This window comes from Somniosus microcephalus, chromosome 30, assembly GCF_052327205.1.
Source record: "Somniosus microcephalus isolate GS21.2 chromosome 30, FLI_Smic_1.0, whole genome shotgun sequence".
Lineage (NCBI taxonomy): Eukaryota > Metazoa > Chordata > Chondrichthyes > Squaliformes > Somniosidae > Somniosus > Somniosus microcephalus.
In genome coordinates, this window is record NC_141016.1 from 24,469,664 (window position 1) to 24,494,880 (window position 25,217).

The 25,217-nt window shown below is 47.9% G+C and overlaps 1 protein-coding gene across 9 annotated transcripts in view; it reads left to right on the forward strand.

Annotated features, from left to right (window-relative positions):
- LOC147098019 (ankyrin-1-like) overlaps positions 1 to 25,217 on the forward strand; it is a 378,257-nt gene that overhangs the window by 92,442 nt on the left and 260,598 nt on the right. For all 9 annotated transcript variants that reach the window (XM_085971217.1, XM_085971219.1, XM_085971218.1 and 6 more), the window contains exon 2: positions 5,768 to 5,869. In XM_085971217.1, the coding sequence (XP_085827343.1) occupies positions 5,768 to 5,869 (102 nt within the window). The remainder of the gene's footprint in view (positions 1 to 5,767; positions 5,870 to 25,217) is intronic.

A 25,217-nucleotide genomic window follows, 5' to 3' on the forward strand; every position in this document is an offset into this window, starting at 1 on the left:
ACCATCATCGACAGCCCAGTTGCTAAAGAGGGTTCGACACATGTTTTAGTAAGCGTACAGCAAGTCTGACTAGTTGTAGCATCAGTGCTTCAGGATGTATGTATTTGTAGGAAGTAATGTAGAAGGAAAGAAGACACAGAGTAATATAGAACTGAGCTATGAATAAGAGACACTGAAGACACAGCCACATCCGACTTCTGCAGTTATTTCCGTTACTTGAAAGAGCTGACAACCCATCTGTGAGCAACTTTGGTGAGCAAAATCACCTGGGCCAGCTTCAGACAATTCACACTGACTCTTATGGGATGTCACCCTCGTTACATCTGCACTGATCAAAGCTTGCGAATCTTCAACACTGCACTTCCAGTTTTATGCCTTACGAGTCTCCTCATCTACCCGACAGAATCCCTGCTGTCTGTGTTGACTCCCGATGTTTCAGGCAAACCTCCTGCCTGCAGTGCTCCTTTGCCTGCAATGAAGATGTGCATTCAAGAGGTTTTTCCTTTAATCCTGGGCGCTGGCACTGCTAATACAGGGTCCTGCCAGATAAAGGTATCTCCTCCCCCTGCTGCCGGTGGACGATTCCACTGATGATGCCCACCACATTGCCTGTGCAACATCACTGGACAAGATAAAGATGTGAAAAAATGAAGGAGAATGAGGACCTGGGCACCAATTGGCAAAGTGCAGATTCAGGGCTAGGCTCTTAGTTCAATTGGTGACTCATTGCTCATCATTTTTTTTAAAGCTAGCTGCTGGATAAGAGATTATGGCCTAGAAATTCAGTTGGCTGCGCCAGCCGTTAGCGCCTTAGGAGGAGTAGATCTCGAGCGCTAGGCGCTTAGCGCCCGGGCGCAGCGCGATCTGCGCCTCGCCCCAACTTCAGTAGACATTTAGCGCTGGCGCAAAGTCATTGCGCTCGCTCATCTGCGCGCGCAGATCATGATGTCATTTTGTCGTGCAACGCCCTTTGTGCGCCCGGAACCGGAACTTCACTCGCGCCGCCCCATTGTGCGCCTGGCGGCCCTAGCGACTGTTGAGTCGAACGGTGCTCAGCCGATGCGGGCCGCGGGGAGCGCAAATTAAAGGGCACTCCTGCAGTAGAAAAGGCAGCCGTTTTGCAACACTCCTTCTTTGGGAGGAGGAGGAGGAGGAGACCACATAACAAACTGATGGAGAGAAGCCCTCCCCAAAAACACAAATACACTAGTCTCGGCCTTTCAAAAAAACAAATCCACCCTCCCCCTTTAAGAGCTCACCGGAGCCAGAGTGTCTGCCGGCAATCAGCAGCTCACCGCACCTGCCCTGCGCCCAACTTCCGGTGTTAGCGCCCCGGGCTGCCGGCTTAGCGCCTAATGATAGTCGTGCATCGCCTGTTTTAGCGCAGCAGCAACCTCTTAGGGCGATGCAACTGAATATCGGCGAAGGGGGCTCGACTTTGCGCCAGGCGCAAACTTTAGCGGCCGCCCGACTTTACCGCCCCAAAAGTGGCTATACAGAATTTCTAGGCCTAAGTTTCACAAAATAGTTCTGGGTAGGGGGTGGTGGCAATTTGATGCTGTAATGGGGGCAGGGTGTGGGGATGGATATAGATCGTTTATGATAGGATAAGCTAGAATCCCCAAATGAATTTCTTCATCAATGATTTGCCTTTGTAAAGTACATTTAACATTATTCGATGTCCTGAAATGCCTCACAGAAGTGAAAACAACAACCACAGGATCATACAGCACAGAAGGAGCCCATTAAGTCAATCGTGCCGGCTCTTCGAAGGAGCTGTCCAATGAGTCCCACTACCCTGTTCTTTCCCCATTGCCCTGCAAATTCTTCCTTTTCAAGAATATATCCAATTCCCTTTTTGAAAGCTACTATTGAATCTGCTTCCACCGCCCTGTCAGGCAGCGCATTCCAGATCAACAACCAAGCAGCAAAGAAGAGGTGGGATAGCTGGCCAATGGCCTGGCCAAAAAGGTAGGTGTAGAGGAGGATTTTGAAGGTGGGGAGGGAGGTAGCAAAGGGGAAGGTTTGAGGGAGAACATTCAAGTGGGATTGAAGCTGGAACAGAGGGGGGATGCAAAGGAGGCCACAGCTGGAAGAGTGGAAGGCGTGCATGTGCTCGGCGAGGTAGGGAAGGCTAGAATGTGGATGGGCTTGTGGACGAGGACAAGGAATTCTGTTTTGTGATCTTGCAAAAATGAAGTGAATTAAATAAAGTGCCTCTGATCCGAACGGTAAATTCGCCCAGTAATGGAAGAGTTTGCTACTCTGATATTTGGATGATACCAGCGACTTAAGTGCAGGCTGATAAATTCCAGGGATCCCTCTCAAGTTACCCTGAAGCGTCACTGATGCACTAAAATATTGTTTTGATCCAAATCAAATACTAATTTGCTTTTGATGCAAACGCTGGCTGTAAATCACTTTAGCACACTTCAGTCTTGAAGCTTATATCCAGTGTTCACTGTGTTTGAAGTAATCCACCCATGAAAACACACAACAGTTCGCCACGATATAAATCAGGGTCTCGCATCGATCCATGGGCTGTGCTTTAAAATGTATTCCTCTTTGTCACTGCAAAGGCCCATGGCGAACTGCCTGACTTTTTTTTGGTCAAGAGCCTGAGAATTTCACTCTTCCTTGTTCAGGAGCTGGGTGAAGACCTCACCAGAGGTGGCATTAAAAAAAAAATTCATTCATGGGTGTGGGCATCGTTGGCAAGGCCAGCATTTATCGCCCATCCCTATTTGCCCTCAAGATGGTGGTGGTGAGCTGCCATAAGAAATAGGAGCAGGAGTCGGCCATTCGGCCCCTCGAGCCTGCTCCGCCATTCAATGAGATCATGGCTGATCTTCTGCCTCAACTCCATTCACCGGCCCTATCGCCATATCCCTTGATGCCCTTACTAGTCAGAAATCTATCGACTTCAGTTTTGAATATACCCAATGACTGAGCCTCCACAGCCCTCTGGGGTAGAGAATTCCAAAGATTCACCACCCTCTGTGTGAAGAAATTTCTTCTCATCTCAGTCCTGAATAGCCTACCCTTTATCCTGAGGCTGTGGCCCCTGGTTCTAGACTCCCCAGCCAAGGGAAACATTCTCCCAGCATCCACCCTATCAAGCCCTGTAATCATTTTGTATACTTCAATGAAATCCCCTCTCATTCTTCTGAATTCAAGAGAATACAGGCCTAGTTTACTCAATCTCTTCTCATACGACAGTCCCGCCACCCCAGGAATCAATCTCGTGAACCTTCGTTGCACTCCCTCTATGGCAAGTATATCCTTCCTTAGGTAAGGAGACCAAAATTGTACACAGTACTCCAGGTGTGGTCTCACCAAGGCCCTATATAATTGGAGTAAGACTTCTTTACTCCTGTACTCAAATCCTCTTGTAATGAAGGCCAGCATACCATTTGCCTTCCTAATGGCTTGCTGCACCTGCACATCCACTTTCAGTGACTCATGTACAAGGACCCCCAGGTCCCTGTGAGCATCTGCATTCCCCAATCTTTCACCATTTAGGAAATACTCTGCCTTTCTGTTTTTTCTACCAAAGTGGATAACTTCACATTTATCCACATTATATTCCATCTGCCATGTTCTCGCCCACTCACTGAGCCTGCCGAAATCCCCTTGAAGCCTCTTCACATCCTCTTCGCAACTGACACTGCCACCTAGCTTTGTGTCATCAGCAAATTTGGAAATGTTACATTTAGTCCCCTCATCCAAATCATTGATATAGATTGTGAATAGCTGGGGCCCAAGCACCGATCCTTGTGGTACCCCACTAGTCACAGCCTGCCATCCTGAAAAAGACACGTTTATCCCTGCTCTTTGTTTTCTGTCTGTTAACCAATTCTCAATCCACGCTAGTATATTACCCCCAATTCCATGTGCCATAAATTTGTTCACCAACCTCTTGTGTGGGACCTTATCGAAGACCTTCTGAAAATCCAAATACACCACATCTTCTGCTTCCCCTTTGTCTACTCCACTAGTTACATCCTCAAAGAACTCCAATAGGTTCCCTTTCATAAATCCATGTTGACTCTGCCCAATCTTACTATTAGTTTCTAAGTGCCCAGCTATTGCATCCTTTATAATAGATTCCAGCATTTTTCCAACTACTGATGTGAGGCTAACAGGTCTGTAGTTCCCCGTTTTCTCTCTCCCTCCTTTCTTAAATAGCGGGGTTACATTTGCTATCCTCCAATCTGCAGGAACCGTTCCAGAATCTATAGAATTTTGGAAGATGGCAACCAATGCGTCTACTATCCCAATGGCCACCTCTTTCAAAACCCTAGGATGTAGGTCATCTGGTCCTTGTGATTTATTGACTTTTAGTCCCATTAATTTTGCTAGTACTATTTTTTTTACTAATAATAATTTCTTTAAGTTCCTCATTCTCGCCACACCCTTGGTTTTCTCGTATTTCTGGGAGGTTTTTTGTGTCTTCCTCTGTGAAGACAGAAACAAAGTATTTATTTAATTTCGCCTTCTTGAACCGCTGCAGTCCGTGTGGTGAAGGTACACCCACAGTGCTGTTAGGGAGGGAGTTCCAGGATTTTGACCCAGCGACGATGAAGGAACGGCCGATATATTTCCAAGTCAGGATGGTGTGTGACTTGGAGGGGAACTTGGAGGTGGTGGTGTTCCCATGCGCCTGGTGCCCTTGTCCTTCTAGTTGGTAGAGGTCGCGGGTTTGGGAGGTGCTGCCGAAGAAGCCTTGGTGAGTTGCTGCAGTGCATCTTGTAGATGGTACAAGCTGAGAAGCAGCATTGGTTTTCCAGCCAAGTATTGAGTGGAGGGAGAGAAAACAAGAGTAAGAGTTGCCGTGTAGCCTCTGGGGCAAGTCCCAGAAAGCGGTTACATCCATCAGCGTGGTACCAAGTAGCTGGGGCCTGCAGTTCAAAACTGCCCCTAATTTGGATGAAATGAGCAGTCTCAAACTGTGAGCCAACGAGATAACTGAGGTGTAGAAAATGTCATACTGGTGCAGCTGAGAGTACTGAGCGGTTGGGCCAGAGTTAAAGGAAGCTTAATCTGCAGTTAATTTATGCTTTACCTTGCCCTGGGCAAGTTTGATCCTAACACTGGTGGTCAAAGTGGAAAGGTATGTTCTGTTCCCCAGCATCTGTATCTCTGAACCTGAAAAGGGAAAATTTCACTGCTCGTAAACCTGAATCTGCAACAAGGAGTGGTTTTAAGAAGCTTCTCACCAATCCAACAAGGAGCCATGATCATATTGAATGGCGGAGCATGCTCGAAGGGCCGAATGACCTACTCCTGCTCCTATTTTTCTATATTTCTAGGACAACATTCAAAGCAGAAATCCTATTCTAATTCATTCTTTCCTTGTACCTTAAAACTGTGGAACTCCCAATCTCCCTCACCCTTCCCTTCCTCATACATGCTACAGGTTTTTAAAGCCAAGCTTGACTTCATCTAATCCTGATTTAACTCCTCTTTTCCTTCTTTAGCTTTGGTACTATTCCTCCTGTACCATTGGATACTGATGTCATACATGATTTCAATGTTCATGGTTGTGGAGCTCTGGGATGGTTGTTGGGGTTCATGAACCTCAGGCAGGTGCCTGTACACACCGATGTAACTGGTGCAAACTGTAGGTTTACAATGTATTCTACACCGTGTGCGCCTTTGCACCAATTGAACGGGGGATTGTGCAGCTGCAGTACAAACTAGGGTTAGCAGTAAACTCGGACTAGCAGATTTATAAGTAACACTTTGTCTCTCTGTTTGCACTTAGGCAGATGCTACAACCAGTTTCCTGAGGGCTGCACGATCCGGGAACTTGGACAAACTCCTCGACTACTTGAAGAATGGGGCTGAAATCAACACGTGTAACCAGGTCAGTGCATCATGTTCATGTCCTTTCACCCAACCATGGGGCTCAGAGAAAAGCAGGAGCTGGAGCCTTTGTGTCTCAGCGTGGTTGACTTTGGCTGTTTAACGTAGACCGAAATGATTTTGAAATTTCAATCATTCTTTGCAGTCCTTTTCTCCGTACTTCCACTGCTGCAGATTTAGCAAGATGATTCCATTTATTGGTCCTGATTTCTGACTCAACTGCCTTTATCGCATGATTTTATTTTGACAATGTCTTGGGTACAAGCAGTGTGCTGGTGCGGTCACAGTGCAGACACTTTGGGGGCGAAATTCGCCTCCTTTGCGCCTCCGGGTGGCGCTAATGGGGCGCAAAGGGCTTATCGCCCAGGCGGGGCACTAATAGTGCCTGATGAGAAATTCGGCGGGGCGCTACTGAGGTGCTAGCCAATAGCGCCACGCCCCGGGCCGTAAAGATAAGGGGTAAGCCATTTAGGACTGAGATGAGGAGGAATTTCTTTACCCAGAGGGTGGTGAACCTGTGGAATTCTCTACCACAAAAGGCAGTTGAGGACAATTCATTAAATATATTCAAGAAGGAGTTAGATATATTTCTTAAGGCTAAAGGGATCAAGGGATATGGGGAGAAAGCAGGGACAGGGTACTGAATTTGGATGATCAGCCATGATCTCATTAAATGGCGGAGCAGGCTCGAGGGGCCGAATGGTCTACTCCTGCTCCTATCTTCTATGTAACCAAATGTTGCCCCCTTTGCATTATCTGCTGAACATGTGCACTTCTGAATGACCTGCAAGGGGCGCTGGAAGGTGCAAACCAACAAATGATAAATAAAATTATGAGATATACTAAAACAGATAACACTATTAAATCTGAGTGAGACACAATGAGGTCTATTTTGATTTTTGAGCGACCGATTGGAAAATGGCCCCGAGCTGTTGCCAGGAAGGTAAATTGAGGGGTGGGTGGGTGGGGCGCGGTGCGAGCACGGAGGGTGGTGGACCCGGGAGAGCAGCGGCCTTGTTTTTTTTGTGGGCCCCGGAGGTCCACTCCTCCTCCTTCAACGCTCGCAAAGGTAATTCAAGACTTACCTTTGCTGGGCCTCTTCGCTTCCATCACTCGTGGAACTGCTCCCAGCCTGCACTCTGACCAGTTCCTTCCTGAAGTGGCAATCGAGGTCCCATTTACGTCATAGGACCCCGATGTCCATATTAAAAGGGGCCTATCCCCCGAAAAAGGCGGACGCTTTGGACACCCGACAGCAGGCCCCTTTAACAATGGCGCCGGCCGCATCATGACGTTAAGGCTACCAACCCCATTTTGAGGCCGTCACCGCCCTGTTAACACCAGGTGAAGGGAGTGAAAATCAACCCCTGTGGGTCTGGAGTTAGCTGGCGTTCAGCAGTAGTTCTAACCTTGTGGATTCGCTCGGTGTTGCATTGCTGGTTTTGCTCGTCCGGTGACTGATGTGCATAACTTCTCTGCTCCCTTATTCTTACTCATAATGTGAAGCATCACAGTTTTCCTAGTCTCTGATGTTCTTCTGATTAAAAATAGCAAGTACAGGTGTGCTCAGGGGGCCTCTTAACACAGCTTCAGTTCTGAATCAATAAGACTCTATAAGATTGTTGCTGTAGACATGTGTTCGTTGAGCCCATCTCCATTTTTATTCCAAAAAAGTTCTTTTTAATCCCTTCCATGCAGACCTACTGTTGGCAAGATGAAAGGCCCTCGGTCTAGCACTGGCTGCACTGTCGGTTACTGAGGCCGCAGGGACAGATGGTTTGCAGGAAGCAAAGGGTAGCCCCTGAAAGACACGGTGCTGCACTTCAAAATGGTTCGGAGATCATTGGGAAAATGATGGGAGTCCCATATGACCGCTGTCTGGTCAGCTCCTACTTTGATGCTGTGTTTTGAAGACCATTGTAACTCAATGAGGAGTTGTCTCTCATGACCTCCCTCCACCTGGGCCAGGGAGGGAAGGGGCACTCTGCAAACGAGCTTGCTTATATTTAATATTAGACCGAGGATCTTCCTAAATAATATATTCGCCTCCTCAGGAACAGCTCCATTTACCCGCCTTTGCTCCACATCCCTTAATACCCTTACCTAACAAAAATCTATCAATCTCAGTCTTGAAAGCCCCAATTGTTCTAGCATTCAGAGCCTTTTGGGAGGAGAGGGATTTCTACTACCCTTTGTGTGCTATTCCGTGCTGAGTTTCCTTGGCCCAGAAATTCGGGTCGGGGGCTTCCCGCGGGTGCAAGCCCCCGATCTGCACTTACCTTGCGCGCCGGCCGTTGAGCTGTGGGCCCACGTGGAATTCTGATCCGGGGCCTCCTTCAGCTGCCAGCGCGCAGTGCTTGCGTATCCCAGGGGCGCAGTTAGTTCGATGCGTCCCCTGGGATCACGTGGGCCATGGGCAGCCAATCGGAGCAGGGAATGCTCCATTCGTTAGTCTAACAGGAAGTGCTGTCAAGACTTATAAATACTACGGCCCCAAAATAGCACTAAACCTTCAAATAAATGTTTTAAAAAATCACATTTTTTAAATAAACTATAAATTACATGAAATAACTATTTTAAACAATAATTTAAATTTTTGAAAAAATAATTTTATATTCTAACGGGGCTAAAAATAAACTTACCTTGCTTTAAAGTATTTAAAAATAATAAACCTGTGGAAAAAATGTTTTAATTTTAATTAATTCACCACTTACCTTGTAAAAAGCAAGCCTTACGCCTGCTTTTTATATTTCTAAATTCTGCAGGCTTACCCTCCCGGAGAAGCCTGTAAAAAAAAAACTAAGTTTGATGCGCACGCGCAGCCTCCCCCGTGCACGCGTTCGACCTCTGAACCTCTTCGTTCAGAGGAACAGAAGTGCCGGTTTCCCACGTATGCGCAGTGCATGCAGGAAACCGGCACTTCCATTGGGCCTACGGGTGAGTACGCCGTGCGTACTCACCCGTGGAGACCCGAATTTCTGGGCCAACTTATCTCAACTGGGGCAGAACTAGCGACGCTGCAACTAACACCAGCATGAGGGAGACCCAGGTCAAATGCTCCGAGCTGCAATCCAATGTGAGCATTGAGTAAGGACGGGCTTGTGGGCTCGGCTGTGATACCCACTCCATGGTCAAACATCCTGACAACACCCTTGGGCTACTCTAGATGGACACCTTCAGAATAGCCACCTGGGTGAGGTACCTGAGGGCTGCCAGTACCCGTGGAGCTGTAGTCCATAAAGAGTCGGCCTAGAAATTGGGGTGAGGCGCCAAACTGGCGCCAAGTTCGCCTGGGCGCAGATTTTTGCGCAGCGTTCGGAGCAGTAGCAATCGTCAGATATTCAGCCTCAGTGCCCCTAGAGGGAGACGGGGCGCGGCTCGAGGCGCTCCGCGTCCCTCTTAGGGCGCTGAAAGTGAATTTCGCAGTGCAACGTGCTGCAGCGCCACATGCTGCGGCACAGCACGCTGCAGTACTGCAGGCCTTCCTCCCATTGTTAAGGGGGAGGGGCCTGCAGCAGCGCAAATCCTGATCGCGAGTGCCGGCAAAAGAACCCGGCACCGTGGAGAAGTGCGGGCTCTCGGGAAACAGCCGGCAATGCCGCGGGGGGGGGGATCTGGAGGCCGGGGACGGAGGTGCTGGCAGGCGGCCGCCAAAAAAACCGTCCGCCCCGCATCTCCACCTTAACTTGCGCCTCTGCTGGAGCAGTAAGGCCCCGTGAACCGGGCGCGGGTAGCGAACGGCGCAACAGCGGCGTTTGCTACCAAATATCGCGATCGGGGCACGAATGGGGCGCTGTGCACACCGATGACGTCATCGGTGGTGGCGCAGCGCAACAGGCTAACGCCACCATTAGCGCCCCTGCTGAATATCGCGGGAGGCGCGGCCAGTGGCGTTACAGCCACTGGCTGCCTCTTTAGGCGCTAACAGGTGGCGCTACTCACCCAATTTCTCCCCCAGAGTCTTCAGGAGTGGAGGAAAGAAAATAATCCCCAGGAAACTGGCTGAAAAAAGCCTAAAGTATATTAAAATTACTCTAATAATTTCTAACTGATATTTAAGTATGAGGCGCCGGCTTGAAGAGCAGACTGGAGAGACAGTGGGACAAGAGGACAGTCTTCAGTGCCAAGAATCTATTAGCTTTGGCTCTGAAATTCAAATATCGGATTAAGCCCTTTTGGAGCCAAACATATTTACAGTTGGCTCCAAGTACTTTTCTGTGGGTTGTGCGTCCCTTAACGCACTGATTGCAGCAGCAAAGGTGACTGATGGGTGAACTTTGCAGGTGATTGGTTCTTCAGAGTGTCTGTCAGGATCCTGTCATTGCTGTTTGTTTGAAGGAAGAGGTTAAGAAGTTAGTGAGTTTGGGTCCCTCCATTCCCAACTGAAAAAAGAATTTGGGCCTGATACAGGGTCCTCTGTTCAGCTCTTCTGGAGAATTATTTCATTCAGGAGTGGACATTGATGTCCCTGCACCTGATACTGCCAACCTAAAACAGACAGTGTTCAGTGACAGTTCTTAAAGGGGGTTCCTGAGAATTACTCTGCAATAGCCAGGACCCAAAACTTGGCTATGATGCCTAGTTTGAGCTGCACCATAAATCCTTAATTTGGACCATATACAAAACAACTTTCCCCTCCTCAAATTTTATTTTGAAGTTTCTTGAGGTTTATCTCCCCACTGTATCTTGCTGTTTGAGTTCTGCCTTTGCCATCTGTCGGACATCCTGCAGAGATGTATGGTGGACATCTTGGGGAGTTAAGGGTTAACAGTCAAACTTCTTTGTCTCTTGGAGCAACAGGCTTTCCAGTATAAACAGGCTGACTTTGAAGTGTCGTGAGAGGAAGGCATAGCTTGTCTTCTGATATGTAAAGTACTTGTGCAAAGAAATACACAACAGTAATAAAGTGTAACTTCAGGGGCTAGGGCAATAAACATAGGTAGAGGGATCCATTAGCTATAGTATGGAAAGATGACGGTTGATAAAGTCTGTTCTTCAAAGGGTTTAAGGACAGTTAGGTCAGGAAGTCTTATTTAAGGGAAGTAGCTTTAGAATAAACAACTACAAATGTTTGCATGAATAGACTGTCTTCCAAGGATTTGGGAATAGATACGTCATGCAGTCTTATCTATGACATTTACCTTTGATGTAGGCAAAATTATGGTGTATAAAGGAGCATGGTTTTCAGCATTTCTTTAGAGGGCCCGAAAGATAGATTTGAAGCGGAAAAGCCACTCTCTGTATAGTTAGACTGATCACCTGTACTGTGTACAGGAAACTTTGCGATATCCGGCACCGACGGCACCGAGCTGCTGCCGATCTATCAAAACTTCCAGCTAGACCAGCGCTAATGTTGAAGGATACGGAGGTTTTCATCTCCGTATCTGACAACAAACACTGTTGCTTAGCAACAGCTTGTAAACACTCGGCCCATACCTTGGAAGCGTCTCTGAAGCTGTTGCTAAGGCTTTCCAGAGCCTGACTGTTAAAAAAAAATGCTAGGAGAAGAAAAAAAACCTAACCAAAACAGCTGCTGATTTCTGCCGTTAGATTGAGGTTTCTGGACATACAACCTCCGGATAAACCAAAGTTTCCTGTATCAAATAAAGTCTGTTCTGTATACTACACTACTATGTGTCTCGTGCTTACTCGAAACGTATTATTTTGAATCAGAGGACTAAGGAGGTTGACTGCTAAGTCCATGCACCGTTCTTTGGCTGGGAGAGCTGCAAGTCTGACTGCCTATAGTGCTATTTCGAGGTGCAAGGGTCAACCACTACCAAGTCTTATTTTGTCTATCATCGATGCCCCTGCTCATCCAACTATTGCTGTTCTCGATTGCAGACAAGTGTTTGCAGATAAACAGTTGAGGAGTGTGTAGGAAAAAATAAGCCCAAACTTCCATCTCCACGTGCTGTTGAAGCCCCGCCTGTTAAATCGGCAGCCCAGCGCGACAGTACATTGCTGCTTCCACAGTCTACGGAATGGAGAAACTCTCAATGGTTGCTGGAATGCTAACCTTCTAATCAAAGCTTGACCATTTGTGCCCTGTTCCCGTGGGTGCGTCCTGACCAACTGTGCATCGACAGAAGAATTTCAAGGAACAAAGACATTAAGGCCAACAAATAGATCAGGGACACCAAACAACCTTCTCACTATGTCCCTCAATCCCTTTCATCCTCAGAAACACCTCTAATTGTCTTTTGACCCTATTTATACAACCCATTTAAATGGCCTTCCCTGGTAACTGATTCCACAACTCTGGTTAGTTTTGGGCATATACGTTCTACCTTCTTACTACCAAATGTTTAAGTTGCACCCTCTGGGATATGAACCTTTCACCATTGTGACCAATCAGCTTTGACAAAACCCTTCATAATCTCGGAAACTTCAAGTTGCACGGTGGCATAGTGGTTAGCACTGTTGCCTCACAGCGCCAGGGACCCGGGTTCGAATCCGGCCTCGGGTGACTGTCTGTGTGGAGTTTGCACATTCTCCCCGTGTTTGCGTGGGTTTCCTCCGGGTGCTCCGGTTTCCTCCCACAGTCCAAAAGATGTGCGGGTTAGGTTGATTGGCTATGATAAATTGACCCTTAGTGTTAGGGGGATTAAATACGTGGGGTTACGGGGATCGGGTGGGATATGTGTCGGTGCAGGCTCGATGGGCCGAAATGGCCTCTATCTGCACTGTGGGGTTTCTGTGATTTCTGTGATCTGTGAACCCGAGTCTCTCCTTTCCGGAAACAAGCTGACCTTCCAGAATGTTCCCTCACAACTTTAATAGATAGAAAAGGATTCTAGTGCGCCTGAGGGTTTTAATCTTCCTCTTTCGCCTGAAAATCCAAGTGTGCTGTTTGCTGATAGCAGCTGATAAAGCAGAAGTGATCAGGGCGGGGGTGGTTAGTGAGGATGTAAAGTGCTGAATCAGTGAGGTGCAGCTATGGACGCAGTGTGTGGGTGAGATAGTCAGCCCCTGTTTACTGAGAAAAGACAATGTGGGATCAACACGTTCCAAATATGGACCACTTCCTGCCAGTGCAGACCCTGCACAGTGAGACACTTCAGTACGCAGCAAGAGGGTTCTGTTGCACATCGAGTTGTATCTGCTGAACTTTCTTCCACCCTGGGATGGTGATTTCATTTTTCTAAAAGGGACCATTTTGGGGAGGGAGAAAAGGATGGTCACTGTTTTTACATAATGATAGCACCACTTTCAAATGATATAATCAAATGAATCATGCTGTCATTTTACATGTGTGATTAAAAGAAAATTGGACAGTGTCTACGTGTGGGTGCTGGGTGAGAGCCGAATGGGCTTGGTGGGGATGTCCTTCTGTTTTGTAAGTTAATGGCTTTTCTGCCTCGCACCGTTCCCACAACAGGCAGGACATGGTCAGCCCTGTTTCCAATGGAGCCTCTCGCTGAAGGCGCTACAGCTGATGGCACGCAAGTGCCTCCCCGAAGAATGGAAATTCTAAAATGACAATTCATTGTGGGGCAGGGAAATAAATGAACAACATCATTTATCTCCTAATCAGGGGGAGATGTTTGTTATTCTTCCCTTTCCAGCTCACTTTCCCCCTTACCCTTTCTGGAAACAATAGTTCAGTGGTGATTGAGAAATATTAAAGTACAGGTAAAAAGCAGGGGAATGGGACTAGCGTAGATAGCTTGATTGTTGAGCTAGCCCACTGCAATCATGATGGATGGAAATGGTCTCCTTCTGTGCTTAAATTTCTATGAAATGGTCACTTGTGGTTGCTGCCCTGCTGGGAATATGCTGAGGTGTTGCCAATGAAGATGACTAGTCAAGGATGAATAATGGATGCAGCCATGGTGTGGAGATGCCGGAGTTGGACTGGGGTGGACAAATGTAAGAAGTCACACAACACCAGGTTATAGTCCAACAGCTTTATTTGAAATCACAAGCTTTCGTAGCGCTGCTCCTTCGTCAGGTAAAGTGGAGAAATGCATAAAGACACAGCTTATATAGTCAGAGAATAATGTCAGATGTTTACAGGTAATCTTTCCAACTGCCATTTATCACACCTCGGCAGAGAGATAATCACAGCAATCAAAGGTGTGAATGGTGTCCAAACAGGTCAGTCAGGAAAACATTACATCAAAGAACAGTGAGGTGGGGTCACAAGGGGTCAAATATTGCAGATGCTGGGGTCTGTATGAAAAACAAAAAAACAGACAAAAAACATTTATTTTTTTTGCTGGAAATCACAGCAGGTCCGGCCGCATCTGTGAAGAGAGAACAAGCCAATGTCGACTCGAGTCTGGATGACCCTGCGTCAGGTGGGGTTACATGTAGCGTGACATGAACCCAAGATCTCGGTTGAGGCCGTCCTCATGGCTGCGGAACTTGGCTATCAGTAGGGTTGATGAGATATCTGGTGTTTCACTGTATTTCACTTCGGCGGGAAAGGCTGAGAGGAAATATGCAGAACCCTTTGTTTCGAGATGGATTGAATAGGTTGGGGTCGTGATGCAATGGATTGTACGTGGTCAAAGCTCAGAGTTGGTTTGGCCAGTTCTTGTTCCTTGCTTCCTGCTGCTCCTCAATGGTTCTGTAAAAATGTACAAGAGGAAGGGTCGCACAGCTTAGCTACAAGGTCAGGTTGAAGAAGCTGGATTTGTTTTCAATAGAGCAAAGGAGGTTGCGGGGTGATTTGATAGAGGTGTACTAGATTATGATGGGTTTGGATAGGCTAGACGGGGAAAGGCTGTTCCCACTAGTTGATGGTACAAGGACTAGGGGAGACAGATTTAAGGTTTTGGGCAAGAGATACAGGGGGGATGTGAGGAAAAACTATTTTACGCAGCGAGTGGTGATGACCTGGAATTCGCTGCCGACGTAAGTGGTGGAAGCGGAGACACTCAATGTTTTCAAGGGGAGACTGGATAGTCACTTGAGGGAAATAAACTTGCAGGGCTACGGGGTTAGAGCGGGGGAATGGGACTGATTGGATTGCTCGACAGAGAGCCGGCATGGACTCGATGGGCCGAATGGCCTCCTTCTGTGCCGTTATGTCTCTATGGCCTAAATGTATCAAAATGAATATCTGCAATTATCTGTATCTATAAATAACTACATTGAAAGAACTCTAAGGACTGTACTTACATCATAGCTCTGATCCCACATTGTGCAGGCAGCAACGCTCTGCAGGAGCTGCATTGTAAAATCAGCACATCTTCTGATTCATACGTCACGCAGTGTCTTAAGACGGCAACAGAAACACAGCACTGCAGCAGCATGGAAAAGACTGAATGAAAAATCAATCCATATGTATATCGTACGACAGAAACCTGACAGAAATTTAAGGGCGGTTTGCAATCAAGGGTCAGAGAATGAAATCTAAAATGAGATTCATGCCGGCTTTGAAATTTCAATTCCCGGTGCGTGTTTTTGCTCCGTATTTTAGATATGAGCAGTTGTGGAACTGAATGTTCGCTCCTTTTTAAGAAGTCTATATAAAGGCAACTTGTTGTTGATTTACAAACATTGGCCCAGAAATTCGTGTCCCAACGCGTGAGTACACACGAGGTACTCACGCGTAGACCCAACAAAAGTGCCAGTTTCGTGCATGCACTGCGCATGCGTGGGAAACCGGCACTTCTGTTCCCCTGAAAGAAGGGGTTGAGAGGTGGAACGCGTGCGCGGGAGAGGCAGCGCGTGCGCATCAAACTTGCGTTTTTTTTCCAGGTTTCTCCGGGAGGGTAAGTCTCCAGCAGTTACACTTTTAAAAAGCAGGCGCAAGGCCTGCTTTTAACAAGGTAAGTGGTGAATTAATTAAAATTAAAACATTTTTTCCACAGGTTTATTATTTTTAAATACTTTAAAGAAAAGTAAGTTTATTTTTAGCCCTGTTAGAAAATGTAATTAATTTTTTCAAAAATTTAAATTATTGTTTAAAATAGTTATTTCATGTAACTTATAGTTATTTTAAAAATGTGATTTTTTAAAAATTTATTTGAAGATTAGTGATGTTTTGGGGCTTATAGTATTTATACGTTTGACAGCTCTTCCTGTCAAACTTATGAATGAAGCATTCCCTGCTACCATTGGCTCTCCATGGCCCATGTGATCCCAGGGGACGCTTCGAACTAACTGCGCCCCTGGGATACGCAAGCACTGCGCGCCGGCAGCTGGAGCAGGCCCAGGATCGGAATCCCACGCGGGCCCACAGCTCAACGGCCGGCACGCTAGGTAAGTGCAGGTCGGGGGCTTGCACCCGCGGGAAGCCTCCGACCCGAATTTCTGGGCCATTACCTTTCACTTTTATCGATCGAAAAAAAACATGTTTGCTCACAGTTGCTTTCACCCTAGTTTGAAGCAAATTCTGGAAGCAAAAATAACACCCAAGTTGATAAGGCGGTTAATAAATGCATACCAGTTACTTGGGTTTATAACTAAGGACGTTGAATATAAAAGCAAAGAGATCATGCTAGAACTTTATGGCCCAGAAATTGGAGTAGACCGGAAACCTGCCGTTGCCACCGCAGGCCCAAGTTAATGGCCGCCCGAAATGATAGCACAAGCAGCACCGGTATTTTGGTGCTGCCTGCTAATTTAAATTAGCGCAGCGCAAAACCTGGAGTGCAAGACTGGTTTTTCGGCAGTACTCTCAGCAGGAGGCCCAATGTAGCGTGGCCATAGTATCCCTGGAGCAATAACAGCGTTGTCTTAAAGCAAGGCTGTCATTTTAGAAAGCAGTGTCGGTCCCGTAAAGGGGAACTGCCTTCTAAAATGAAAAAAAAATCATTTAGAAATAGGCAGTCTTCAGCTCTTAAAGCCTTCCACAGCTAAAGAAATGGGAAAAGGACTTCAACATTAAAACAAATGGCTCAGCAAGCCAGGGAAGCGACACCCAGGGTCTCGCAAGCAGCACTCCAGTTTTGTGCAGGCGGTTAACACCGCAGGAGAGGTCTTCTACCCATAGGGGCCAGGAGGCCCACCAGAAAGTACAATGTAGGACCAGACCACTAAGGCCGTCAGTTTCGCCCCCACGACTTGGCTCCAGTGCCCAAAGAAGCTTCATGACCTCAGACCAGTGGTCAAGGTCCACTGGCTGGAGTCATATCTAGCACAAAGGAAGATGGTTGTGGTGATTGGAGGTCAATCATTTCAGCCCCAGGACATCGCTGCAGGTGTTCCTCAGATCAGTGTCCTAGGCCCAACCATCTTCAGCTGCTTCATCAATGACCTTCCCTCCATCATAAGGTCAGAAGTGGGGATGTTCGCTGATGATTGCACAGTGTTCAGTTCCATTCGCAGCTCTTCAGATAATTAAGCAGTACATGCCCGCATGCAGCAAGACCTGGACAACATTCAGGCTTGGGACGATAATTGGCAAGTAACAATTGCGCCACACGAATGCCAGGCAATGACTATCTCCAACAAGAGAGAGTCTAACCACCGCCCCTTGACATTCAATGGCATTACCATCACCGAATCCCCCACCATCAACATTCTGGGGGTCACCATTGACCAGAAACTTAACTGGACCAGCCACATAAATACTGTGGCAACAAGAGCCAGTCAGAGGCTGGGTATTCTGTGGCAAGTGTCTCACCTCCTGACTCCCCAAAGCCTTTCTACCATCTACAAGGCACAAGTCAGGAGTGTGATGGAATACTCTCCACTTGCCTGGATGAGTGCAGCTCCAACAACACTCAAGAAGCTCGACACCATCCAGGACAAAGCAGCCCGCTTGATTGGCAACCCATCCACCACCTTAAACATTCACTCCCTCCACCACCGGCGCACCATGGCTGCAGTGTGTACCATCTACAAGATGCACTGCAGCAACTCGCCAAGGCTTCTTCGACAGCACCTCCCAAACCCATGATCTCTACCATCTAGAAGGACAAGGGCAGCAGACGCATGAGAACACCACCACCTCCAAGTCACACACGCCATCCTGACTTGGAAATATATCCGTTCCTTTATCGTCGCTGGGTCAAAATGCTGGAACTCCCTCCCTAACAGCACTATGGGAGTACCTTCACCACACGGACTGCAGCGGTTCAAGAAGATGGCTCACCACCACCTTCTCAAGAGTAATTAAGGATGGATAATAAATGCTGGCCAGCGATGCCCACATCCCAGAAATGAATAAAAAAAAGTCAGTGAATGCATCTTCAAAATGTTGAAAGGGGAATTGGGGTTTTGGTCACTGGTACCGCAGGCGGATGATTCCATCCCGGATATCATGGCCAGAAAGGGACTGCCGAGGTTGCATCCTTCCTTCCGCTTCCTCTCTTCTGCTTCTTATGCTTCTGCTTCCTCTTCTTCCCTCTACGAGTGGATACTGGAAATCTGAGATAAAAGCAGAAAATGCTGGAAATACTCAGCAGGTCAGGCAGCATCTTGACCTGAGATGTGAACTCTGTTTCTCTCTCCACAGATGCTGCCTGACCTGCTGAGTATTTACAGCATTTTCTGTCTTCTCAGAGGCCTTCGTTTACCATCCAAGGCCTTGCAAGTGTCCAGCAGCACTCCCTGCACACTTTAAACATTTTTAACATCTATTGCACCAAGCCACTACTTAAATAAAATATAAAAAAGTCTAAAAGCTTAACTCCAAACTTACCTGAAAGATGTGTGTGTGTCCCTTTAAGAAGCGCTGACAGCGTCTCTGCAGGGCTGCTTCATGCACACTTTTCTGAACGAGCTTAGGACCCGGCGTTAAACAGAGCGAAACGGTCGAAGTTTGCAGACGTAGCGTCAAGTCAGCGTTGGACGCCGACTGACGTCACGCTCTGCTCATTTACATTTCAGGGGCCTGCGCTGCCTTTGGCAGCACTGTGACCCTTACGGAAATGGCGGCTGCCGTGTCCTGCGCCGGAGGTGGACGGAAGTGAGGTGGACGCCATTTTTTTTGCCGAATGGGCCTTAACGACCAGCGCAAACACACTCAATTTCTAGGTCTATAAATCACAGTTAGGCCTCAGCTGGAGTATTGTGGTCAATTCTGGGCACCACACTTCAGGAAAGATGTTTGCAAGATAAGGGAGTGAAGGGTTATGGGGAGCGGGCGGGGCTTTGAGCCCAAGATCAGCCATGATCTTATTGAATGGCGGAGCAGGCTCGAGGGGCCAAGTGGCCTATCCCTGCTCCTATTTCTTATGTTCTTATGTAAAGGCCTTAGAAAGGGTACAGATGAGGGGCTTCAGTTATGAGGAGAGGTTGGAAAAGCTAGGATTGTTCTCCTTGGAACAGAGAAGGTTAAGAGGTGACTGAATCGAGGGCTTCAAGATGATGAGAGGTTTTGTGATGGAATAGATGGAAAAAAACTATTCCCTCTGGCGAGTGGGTCAATAACCAGAGGTCAGAGATTCAAAATCATTGGATAAAGATCTCGAGGGGAGAGGAGGAGAAATGTTTTCACTCAGAGTTGTGGGGATCAGGAACGCTCGACCTGAGAAGATGGAGGAAGCTGATTCCATCAATAATTTTAAAAGGGAGTTGGACGGGTTCTTGAGGATGAGGAACTCACAGGGTTACGGACAAAAAGCGGGGATGTGGGACTCAGCACGACTGCTCTTTCAACGTGCTGGCACAGACCATGAGAGGGATGATGGTGAAGTGGGGACTCCACTCAAAGCACTTCCACTTCTCACCCGTTTCCTGCCCCCTCCAATCAGTAGTCCACATGCTGTCTCGTCCCCCAATGGCCAAGTCTGTAGGAGCGGGTGGAGCAGTCTTTGGTGGGCTCCTCACGGGCTATAAAACCCAGAGGACGTCAGCCAACAGCCGTCAGAGCAGGGATCTGAGGAGCCTGCCTCTACCTCTGCTCAAGCCACAGGGGTTGCACCATATAGGAGTTGTAGGAAAAGTAATGCTTTGTACTGGAAACTCTCTTTTAACCGGCACCTCACTGTCCGGAAATCTCTCTTAACCGGCAAAATTCAGGAGCAGGTTCAGGTAAGTTTTACTGTATATTAGTGGCCGTGTAACTGGGGTTCCTGGATCTGTGGCCGTGTAACCGGGACTCCTGCACAAGTGCCGTGTAACCGGGGTTCCTGCACCTGTGGCCGTGCAACAGGGACTCCTGGATCTGTGGCCGTGTAACCGGGGTTCCTGCACCTGTGGCCGTGCAACAGGGACTCCTGGATCTGTGGCCGTGTAACCGGGGTTCCTGCACCTGTGGCCGTGCAACAGGGACTCCTGGATCTGTGGCCGTGTAACCGGGGCTCCTGCACCTGTGGCTGTGTACGGGGCTCTCGTACCTTGGTAAGTATACCTCTCTGTAATCTGGACTTTTTGATCAACCGGCACCACGCCGGTCCCGTCGGCGCCGGATAAAAGAGAGTTTCCTGTAGTTGCCCAAGGGTAGGCACATGGGTGTATGAGACAATGTTAAGTTTCTGTTGCTCAGTTAGGTCGCATAAATATTATTATTTTGCACTACTTTCCGGCCTTGTCCATGCTTGTGTGCTGGGTGGCAAGTCGCCTTTTAACTTTTCTGCTGATGAATGGGGAGACATAATTTGATGGGGACCAACGGCAGGATGTTCAAGGGGTGGTTGGTTGTTTGCAGAACTATTTTGTGTCAGTGGCACTGGGGGAGTGCGGGAGCGGGAAGAGTGGCCATTGCATGTGCTTGTGACATGGGTCCACATGTGCAACCTAAGTGACTTTTGCATTAATAAGGGCATCCCTGGCAGCAATGTGAGCAGCTGACTGTCCTCCTCACCTTCCTCCTCCTCGTCTTCCTCCTCTTCATCTGAAGAGGGTCTGAGCTCTTCACATTGTTCTTCCTGCAGGTCCAAACCTTGCTGCTGCGCAATGTGCAGAGCGCAGCACCATGACCATTCTGGAGACCCAGTCTGGTGCATACTGAAGGGCCTCCAGGTCTGTCTAGGCACCTGAAGTGCATCTTCAGCATGCCGATGGTTTGTTCTATCACACAGCTGGTGGTCATATCACATTCATTGTAGCGCTGTTGGGCTTCATTGTTTGGGTTTCTGAAGGGAGTCACAGGTTTGAAGTGGGTATCCCTTTTCTCCTAGCAGTCATCCCTTAAGTGTGCTTGCGAAGACATCAGGGAGCTTGGACTGCTGCAGGATGAAAGCATCATGGAAGCTCCACAGGAATCTGGTGCACACCTGCAGAAATATCTTTTTGTGGTTGCACACCAGCTGCACATTGATGGAGTGGCAGCCCTTGCGGTTGATGAATACTCCTGCTAGATCTGGAGGTGTGCGGACTGCCACATGTGTGCAATCGATGACGCCCTGCACCTGTGCGAAGCCAGCCAGAGACGCAAACCCGAGCACCCGCTCATTCTGACTGGCGTCATCGCAGGCGAAGTTGACATAATTGCCGGCCCTGGCAAACAAGCCATCAGTCACCTGTCTTATGCATTTGTGGGCCGCCGACTGGGAGATCCTGGATATGTCCGCAGCAGAGCCCTGGAAGGACCCGAAGGCAAAAAAGTTGAGGGTGGTGGTGACTTTGACAGCCACTGGTAACGCATGGCCACCAAGGTCCAGCAGGGAGCAGGTCTTCTTCTGGGAAGCTACTGCCAGCACCTGACACGACAACCTGAGCCTCCTGAGACACAGCTGTTCAGGCATGTCAAGGAAACTGAGCCTCTGCCTGTGGACCCTGTTTTGCAAGTAGTGCCTCCTGTGAGTTGCGCCTGTCTGCTGCACCCTTCTCTGCTGCTCAACTACAGGTCTCTGACCATCAGGCTGCTGCTGGTACTGGTGGTGGTCCTATTGGTCCTTGTCCAATGTCCAATCCAAGGCATCGCCCATGCTGATGCGATTGAGAAAACCTCCAAAGTGTAGAAAGCAACCTCTCAGCAAAGGTACTGTGGAGAAACCCTTTCCCATGAGCAGGTAAGAAAGCAGCTGTGAGCACTGAGCATTTATTGCAGTATTTCCTTGAGCTTGATTCAGCCTTCTCAATTGCCGCTGTGTTCTCGCTTTGCTTTCACTGGCGAGTTTCAGAAAGCCCGGGAAACCCGTAGATGTGCCGTTAAAGCCAGTTGAAATATCGCTCTAATTGAGCGTTTAGGAGATAAGAACATAAGAAATAGGAGCAGGAGTAGGCCATTCGGCCCCTCGAGCCTGCTCCATCATGGCTGATACATAGAAACATAGAAGATAGGAGCAGGAGTAGGCCATTCGGCCCCTCGAGCCTGCTCCGCCATTCAATGAGATTATGGCTGATCATCCAAATTCAGTACCCTGTTCCTGCTTTCTCCCCATATCCCTTGATCTCTTTAGCCTTAAGAAATATATCTAACTCCTTCTTGAATATATTTAATGAATTGGCCTCTACTGCCTTCTGTGGTAGAGAATTCCACAGGTTCACCACTCTCTGGGTGAAGAAATTCCTCCTCATCTCTGTCCTAAATGGCTTACCCCTTATCTTTAGACTGTGACCCCTGGTTCTGGACTCCCCCGCCATCGGGAACATCCTTCCTGCATCTAGTCTGTCTAGTCCTGTTAGAATTTTATAAGTTTCAATGAGATCCCCTCTCATTCTTCTAAACTCCAGCGAGTACAAGCCCAATCCACCCAATCTCTCCTCATACGTCATTCCTGCCATCCCAGGTATCAGCTACCTCATCTCTACTTTCCTGCACTGTCCCCCATATCCCGTGATTCCCTTAATATTCAAAAATCTATCTATCCCTTTCTTGAATATACTCAACGACTGAATGTTAAACAGGCAACCCACCTTTCCCGAGGGGATTGCGTGCAAGCAGCCTAACGCACTCCAGTTAAACCCAGAAGTCGGCAGGTTGGAGCCGGCTTCCCGATGCGCTGACATTTTTGCCAGTTTTAAGCCCCCTCAGCCTCACCCAAACCCACGCGCTCCTCCAGGTTAAAATTCCCCTCAGTGTCACTTATTTCCTTCATTTCCCGCAATGATTTTTACCTCAGAAATAGTTCCATGGTTTAAATGGCGAAACACACCAGTGGGATGACTCGGCTTTTGCCCAACCCCAGCCCCCCCCCCCCCCTCAAAGCTGCTTGGGTCTAATATATGGGAATTGTCGATGGAGGCTGTGCATGTACTCTCTGCTCTCTATAGAATCTTTGGTTTTGGAATTCTGACAGGGATTCTCAGGGATACTACTCTCATCTCGTACTGAAGATCAATGACTACCCTAAGGCCATCAGCATATTATCCCAGTGGAACTTTAAGAAACAAAGCTGAAAGCTGGAGTAATGTTTGGGGTAAGCCATTTAGGACTAAGATGAGGAGGAATTTCTTCACCCAGAGAGTGGTGAACCTGTGGAATTCTCTACCACAGAAGGCAGTTGAGGCCAATTCATTAAATATATTCAAGAAGGAGTTAGATATAGTTCTTAAGGCTAAAGGGATCAAGGGATATGGGGAGAAAGCAAGGACAGGGTGATGTAATAAAGACTCACTACGCACTTGGTTGAACATAAAGCAAGGCTTTAATCGACTTGTAACAAAACATGGAGGTCTAGTTAGTAGTCACTAGCTTCCTGTTTCCAGATTGTCTCTGGCCAAGTTGGGCCCACGCCCGAGTATTTATACTCCTCGGACGGCGCCCTCAGCTGGTCATCCAGTAGTACTTCCTGAGTTACTTCTTGTAGAAGTTGCGATTTATGACAACTGAATTTGGATGATCAGCCATGATCTCATTAAATGGCAGAGCAGGCTCGAGGGGCCGAATGGCCTACTCCTGCTCCTATCTTCTATGTTCCGTGCAGGGTACAATTAGAATTAGCTTGAAGAGTCATTTTATAATTGCATTTCCTCTATTCCCCCGCCCCGCGCCCCCCGCAACCAATTGTGCTTTCGGTCCTCTCTTCCCTTTAGTCTCTTGTGCTGTGCACCGCTTACCAGATGCTCGGGAGCTGTGCAGGGACATCTCCTGCTTTCAGCTCCCCTCCTGCCTTGTGAAGGAGCTGCTAAACTTCTGCTGAGCATCTCCCTGGAATGACCGCACGGCCGAGACTGGGAACTTGCTGTTTCACGTGACTACTTTTGTGTTGTTCCAGGTGGGCTATGTGACCTATTGAGTAGCTGTTTGGTTACGTGAGGCCTGTAGCCTCTTTCTCCTTTGGTTTTGGAAATAGCCACTCAATTTTCAGCAATAAAAACTGGTCAGAAAAAGTCAATTTTATCCTGCTCTTAATGTATGAAAAGACTGACCAAGTGTGAAATTAGCTGTTTAACCTTATATAACTGGGAGACTAAAGATACAGAGATTAAACTGAAGCAGAAAAAGGAGGCTTATGATAAATGCAAAAGCAAAATACTGCAGATGCTGGAATTCTGAAATATAAACAGGAAATGCTGGAAATACTCAGCAGGTCAGGCAGCACCTGTGGAGTGAGAAACAGAGTTAACGCTTCAGGTCAATGGCCTTTCACACGTCATCGACCTGAAACATTGGGGGTGATTTTCACTCAGAAGTCAGGAAGGAGGCAGGACTACAACCACAGCGGGCTCAGCAGGCCAATTAAGGGCCACCCAGCAACAGGTGACGTCACAGACTGAAATTTCATCTGTCAAGACGTTTTGACAGATGAAATATCAGCGTTTCACAGCTGTTTGAAGCTGTCAAACACTGACAGTCTTACTTCTAACCTGAGTCCTTCTCCACAGACTCAGTTAGAAATCTCTCCAGCACAGAAAGCTGCAGGCTGTCACTTTTGACAGTTCGCAGCCGTTCTCCTTTCTGTGCCGGTGAGATGATGAACTCCCGAAACCTAGAGGCAGGAAGGCTGTTAAGGTAAGTACAGGTAATTTAAACTTCTTTACACACTTTAGACACACCAAACACACTTACCTTTGCACTCATGCACCCATCACTCACCTGAACACTGACATCTCGACCCCTCCAAGTCCTTCAACCCGACGGCCCGACTCCTCTAACTTGGCGTGGTTTGGAGCCATCGGGAATCCCACACTTCAAGCTTTAAAATAAGGATTAGGCTAAAAACTGCCTGTTAACTACCTGTTAACAGGCAGTTAACTGGCACTAATCCCTTCCCGCCTCGGGTAGGCGGGTCCCAGTGCGGGGCGGGTACCCGCCTCCTTTGAAACTTATATGGAGGCGGGTTTGGGGGCGGGATGGTGTCGGGACCCCCGAATTCAGGATTTTAACCTCCCGCACGCCTCCAATCCCGACTCCACGGGTCAGTTAAAATCTCTGTTTCTCTCTCCACAGATGCTGCCTGACTGGCTTATGATAAATGTTAGGTTCCTAATACAGTAGAGAATCAAGCAGAATACAGAGAGTGCAGAGAACAGAAAAAGGAAATAAGAGGGGCAAAGAGAGTGCATGAGAAAAGATTAGTGGGTAACGTAAAAGGGAACACTAAAGTATTTTTATAAAC